Here is a 5,746-nt window from a genome sequence, read left to right on the forward strand (position 1 = left end):
GGTGGTGGAGGGTAGCATGAAGAGTGGAAAGTATGTGACATCACAAAGCCTGCTGGCTCAAAGCTGTTAGCAACACTGTTAATCCCCCTGGGTAGCAATAGGTGAGGCTTCCTCTTGGAGGCCTACTTCACTGGCTTTCCTAGACCTACCTTACTTCTAACTCAGCCATCCTTGGTTCCCAAGATAGTGAAGATAGGCCTCAAGAACATGGAAGCTGCTGAAGAAAGCCCAGCAGACACCCAAAGTTCAGCTCAGGGCACCTTAATTGAACTAAATAGTTACATTGCTACAGATAAAGTGCTTGTCTCACTAGAAGGCAAGAGGAAGCAGAAAGGGTATTTGCCACCTGAATCTGTGAAGGTCTTCCATGACTGGCTCTATGAGCACTGGTTTAAGGCCTACCCTTCAGAAATAGAGAAAAGAATGCTGTCAGAGCAGACCGATTTGTCTTTCCTACAGATCTCTAATTGGTTCATCAATGTCCACAGATGCATTCTTCTGGAAATGCTTCAACAGGATGGATGTGACACCAGCCAGATCACCATATATGACCAAAAAGGCAAGGCTGCAGATGTGACCACCAGCAGCCTGCTGATCCATCTTTTGAGGCTAAATCAAGGCCCAGAGATCCAGATGGGATTCAAAGCTTGCCCATGAGTCACCCACAGATGTGCCAGGAGTCCGGGGAGAAGCTGCCAGACCTAGAGTTGGTCCCAGGCCAGAAGCTCACCCTTAAGGCCCAGCCAAAGAAAAAGGTTGAGATTTTCGCCAGTGTGGCCTTGCTTATATCTTCTCCCCAATCTGTGGCAGCAGAGGAGGACAAGGACTTCAGCAGCTTCTAGCTGCTGGTGGATGCAGCCGTACATGAGACTGCTGAACTGGAGCTACAGAAAAAGGAAGAGCCCAATCCATGATTTCCTGTGTCTCTAAAAATCCCAAGTAGTCAGTCTCTTGTCTACTATGGTACATCCATTTATGTTCCCCCAACTAATTTGTAGTTTTATAGAGAGAGCTTTCCTTCTAAGGTTTTTATGAGAACTATCACTAGCTAGTGGAGCTCAATTCTGCCAAATATTTCAGTGTTTCCAGATGGAAACTCAACATCATGATTAATGCAACAACAAAGATCTGTTCTATTTCTTTTGCTTCCCCCTGGATTTAAAGGCTTCAATTGGACCAATATATCTGAGATTAGACACAGTGCTGAGACTTCAGACGTGAATGCTATGGTTTTTCTAACTAAATATTTTGGTCCCAGGGTTTGCTATACAGATACCAAGTCACCCAACTTTCCTGTTTCTCTGTTATCCTTGTTTATTAGCATGGATGATGGAAAGGCTATAAAAATGGCTATAACAGAAGTGGTCTCATTATAATGTTGGAATTTTTGTAAAATTTCAAATCTATGTTTTCCTTTATACAGTTTATTGGCAATCTTAAGGAGTAGCTAATTTCTGCAAGGGGATAACCATGAGCCAAAAGTGAATTTATAAATGTGTTACAGGTGAGGGTGAACTCTTATTTGGAGTACTAGTGAAAAGTATGCAGTAGGGATTTCCCTTCCTGGTACAGTAGAAACAAATGCATCTACTATCCATGAAGATGTGGGTTCAATACTGGCCTTGCTCAGTGGGTCGGGGATCTGGCATTGCTGTGAGCTGTGGTGTAGGTCACAGATGCAGCTTAGATCCCAAGTTGCTCTGGCTGTGGCTATGGTGTAGGCCAGCAGCTGTAGCTCCAATTTGACCTCTATCCTGGGAAATTCCGTATGACATGAATGCAGCCCTAAAAAGGCAAAAATATAAGTATGCACCAAAGATAAGAAAATTGCAAATGATAACTTTTCTGCTATTGGTTGTTTGGTAATTTTTTATAGAGAATATTTTTATTAGTTTTAATTCTCTGCATCAGAGGAAAAAGGTGAAAATAAACCAAAAAAGCAAAAAAACATAGAAACAAAAATGACCAAAAACTCAGAAGAAAGAGAATAAGTTGAAGACAATAAAAAAGTAAGGAAAAGGGAAAAATGGTTCAATCTTTAACATTTTGCAAGCAGAAAAATAAAGTATATTCAGATATTCTATTACCTTTGTTGGTTTGCTTTGGTTTTGCTTTTTTAATCCATTTATTCATTTTTCCTTTTAAAGTGACTGGAGTGATAGAGGTGGAAGTGGGAATGACAAAAGCTTCAGGCAACTCTCCCTTAGAAATTATCTGGTTGTTCTTTAGAGGTAGCTCTTTCCACTGCCTCAAGCACAGGCAGATTTTCAATAGGAACGAAAAGGTACTCCTTCAGAGAACTGTAATTTAGCTTCTCTGCTCTTATAAGGAGCTGAAATTTGAGGAAAATCAGGTTAGAAATTGCACTTTCACCTCTATTTCTCTTCCTGCCCTAAAGTGAAATTGATCATATTTGTTATCTAATTCTAGGCCCCATTTTTTTTAATACTGCAATCTAATTACTGGCAATTTTGAATACAAGATAGACTACCTTATTTAAGCATCTTAAGAAGCAATAATGACAGGTTATTACTCTGAATATTACAATTTTACATTTTACCAGGAAGGAATCTAGCCCACATTTTCCAAGTGCTATTTCTGAAATAAAGTAATTTTCTAAAGTAAACATGGATCCAGGAGGATTTGGAAGTATAAGAGACAAAAATATTAGTTATATCTTTTCTTGGAAGAGCCTCTAAACACTCAGGGACACTCCTATACCCTTTTTTTCCCCCATAACTCCTCATCTGAGCCATTTTCTCCAAAGAGAGATATAAGAAGCTCTTATCCAAGGGGAAACAAAAGGATGGTCACCTGGGTGGGAAGATTTCTAAGATCAGTCTATACAATCTTGTACTATTCCTACTTTGTTTTATAATTTCTCTGTCTCAGAGGTTTGAGAACTCCTTAGGCTTTTCTTTGGATCAGTGGAAAACAGTCTGTTATTGCAGCTTTACTGCTGGGTCTGGGAAAGACACTTTCTTCTTGTCTAACCACTTATACCTTGTTTCAGAGGATGAGTCCAGTTGGATGACTGTGGAAAGATTATTTCATAACTTGTTCTAAGGGGAATATGTTAGGATGACAGTGGTAGTATTCCATTTCCATCTTGCACTTTGTAATGGTGGATTGTATGCTATAGTTGTGGTATAGTTTTCACTGCATTATGTGGGATGAAAGTAAAGGGAACTATTCTTTGGTCTATGCCTTGTTTGTGTGTGTGTGTGTGTGTGCGTGCACATGTGTGCATGTGTTACCAACATAGTTTTTTCAGTTAAACCAAGAAAATATAAAAATTTCAGAGTTGTTTTTTCCAAGTAAAATTTTAAAAATTAATCTTGATATAAAAGCATGACTCTCTGTCGGTCCTCCAGACTAACAATTCTGCAGTTACAGTTTCTTCATTATTATTTTCTAAGAGTAAAGCTCAGAAATCTTTAGTCTACCACACTCTGTGGAGATAAATGGAAATATGTTTCTAAAGAAACTACATTTTTTAAACCTAACTCCATGTTACTTGAGCTTAGGAACTATGCAAAACAACAGAAAATAATCAACTTCTAACACTATGATGTAGAAATTAAAAAGGTGAGGGTAGCATGGAGAAAATATACTTGGGAAAGATGGATTTCTATTAATATCAGTGAAGTATATGGAAGAAAGATTTAAGATGAACAGGAAGCCTTGGGGATGGTTCTAACAAGGACTTTTGTGTAATTGGTTATGAATGAAGTTGATCTGCTTAGTTTTCCCTTCCTCTCTCTTCCTCAGATTGTGTAGAAGTAAGACTCATCAGTGTATAGTCCAAGAAACTTATATTAAAAGTATTCTCATAATGGGATGTCATATCAATATATCTTAGTCCTCTGGTATAAAAGCATATGTATAAACAATTTAGTCATAAGGAATAGCTTCAACCTGATGTTCTTTCTTATCTTTCAAGAGTACAACTGGCAATATTGGGGATTTTCCTTTAGTTTATTTACGAAGTATAGAATGCCTTGAACATTTTTTATAGTGTGTGTGATATACACAGTGCATCTCTGCACTGGAGGAAACATGGAAGTGGGACTTTAGTTATGACTAAGGCACAGAATAAATTCAAGTTACCTGCTAATCTCCAGCCAGCAAAGGCATATTTTTTATATCAATATTAAATCATTTTACTAAGTTTACTTTATGTCACTTCCTTAAAGCAACTATATTTGGTTTTCAAATATTTCCCAACACTTATATTTGATCAATTTTAGTTGCAATGGGTATTCTATAAATCATATTTGAAAGACCTAGACATTTGCATTGTTCTTTATGGAAAATGCTTCTTTATTTACACATTTATTATTAAAAATATGCCTTAGATATTTTGGAGTTTTTAGTTCATCATGCTAAAATAAGGGCAATAATACCATGGTAAGCATGGATTTAGCCACCAACTTCCAGAATGTACTTTTGGAAAGGTAAAAAGCAAATTTTTTGCAGATCAAAGAACTTGGTCTTTCACCTAAGAAGGTATATAATTATATTCATTTAAAAATACCTATTGATGATTATATCTTAGAACCTTAAGAATTGGAATATATCAAAACATAATCAAAAAATACTTCAAAAAATCCTAAATAAATGTCAAGACAATTGTAAAGGAAACGGAAATTTCACTTGCAGAAACCATTAAAATTGAAATATATTCAGCCAACTATGGCCTTTCATAATATAGATTTTACTACTGTTTATATAGGCAGAATACCAGCCTGGATAGTCTATAAGTTTAATCAAGAATGGCTTTTAATATTTTCCATAAAATAAAAAATTTAAATGTGATAAGCACATTTTAGAACATCTTCCTTATTTGGAATTTTTAATAACTCATTCTCATTTACAATAAAATTTTCATTTCGCTTAAATCTTATTAAATGACACTGGTGAAATTTTGAACTTTTAAACATGCATTCTTTTATATGAAAAAGAAAATAACAATGCGTGACCAGAGTTTTTGTAGTAGATATTCTAAATGCCACAACCTGCAATTTCCTGTAATAGCCATGTATAACAAATGATTGCTCTTTATGGGTTATATGTTTATCTGAATAAGGACAGCCACAGCAATGCCATATCCAAGCTGTGTCTGTGACCTTCACCACAGCTCACAACAATGCTGTATCCTTAACCCACTGAGCAAGGCCCAGGATCAAACCTGTGTCCTTATGGATCCTAGTCAGATTCTTTTCCTCTGAGCCATGACGGGAACTCCTATTATTACCTTTTTAAAATGCTAAAGTTTTTGCCTTCTTATCACAAAAAGCACCTAAAGAACACTACATTTATTTCCTTAGCATTTTAAGAAGTAATATAGAAAAAGTGAATAAGTACTGAAATCAATGATAATTTATTTTTTTAAAAATTCCCTAGAGATTGATCAGTGTAGCAGAGTAAGATAATCTGGAGCTGAACACTTTTCATGAAAAAAATCAAAAATACATCTACAAGTGGAAAAATTCTCACTTCAAACTAACTGGAAACTGGCAGAAAGACTCCTATACAACCATGGCTGTAAGAAAGATCCACACATAATTGTCAAGGAAGATAAGTAAAGCAATCAGGTTACCCATGGGAGAGGACTCAGAAGAGTAGCTGAGTGGGGTGGTGGCAGCCACACTTGGTGCTTAAGTAACATCAGAAGCACCCTAAAACTCTGATGGTAGCCATTCCACCACAGCTCAAGCTCAGATATATATGAGGAGAATCCACA

General features: G+C 36.5%; 1 protein-coding gene across 1 annotated transcript; it reads left to right on the forward strand.

Annotated features, from left to right (window-relative positions):
- Nucleotides 1-207: 207 nt before the first annotated feature.
- On the forward strand, nt 208-914 carry TGIF2LX (TGFB induced factor homeobox 2 like X-linked). The gene is given in 2 exon segments (XM_005657846.2): nt 208-577; nt 580-914. Coding segments are annotated over 2 exon segments (705 nt in total).
- Nucleotides 915-5,746: the final 4,832 nt, after the last annotated feature.

Source organism: Sus scrofa, chromosome X (genome assembly GCF_054392235.1).
Source record: "Sus scrofa isolate SSC_HxYL_T2T_F1_AM1 chromosome X, Sscrofa_HxYL_maternal_Yorkshire_Landrace_v2.0, whole genome shotgun sequence".
Taxonomy (NCBI): Eukaryota; Metazoa; Chordata; class Mammalia; order Artiodactyla; family Suidae; genus Sus; species Sus scrofa.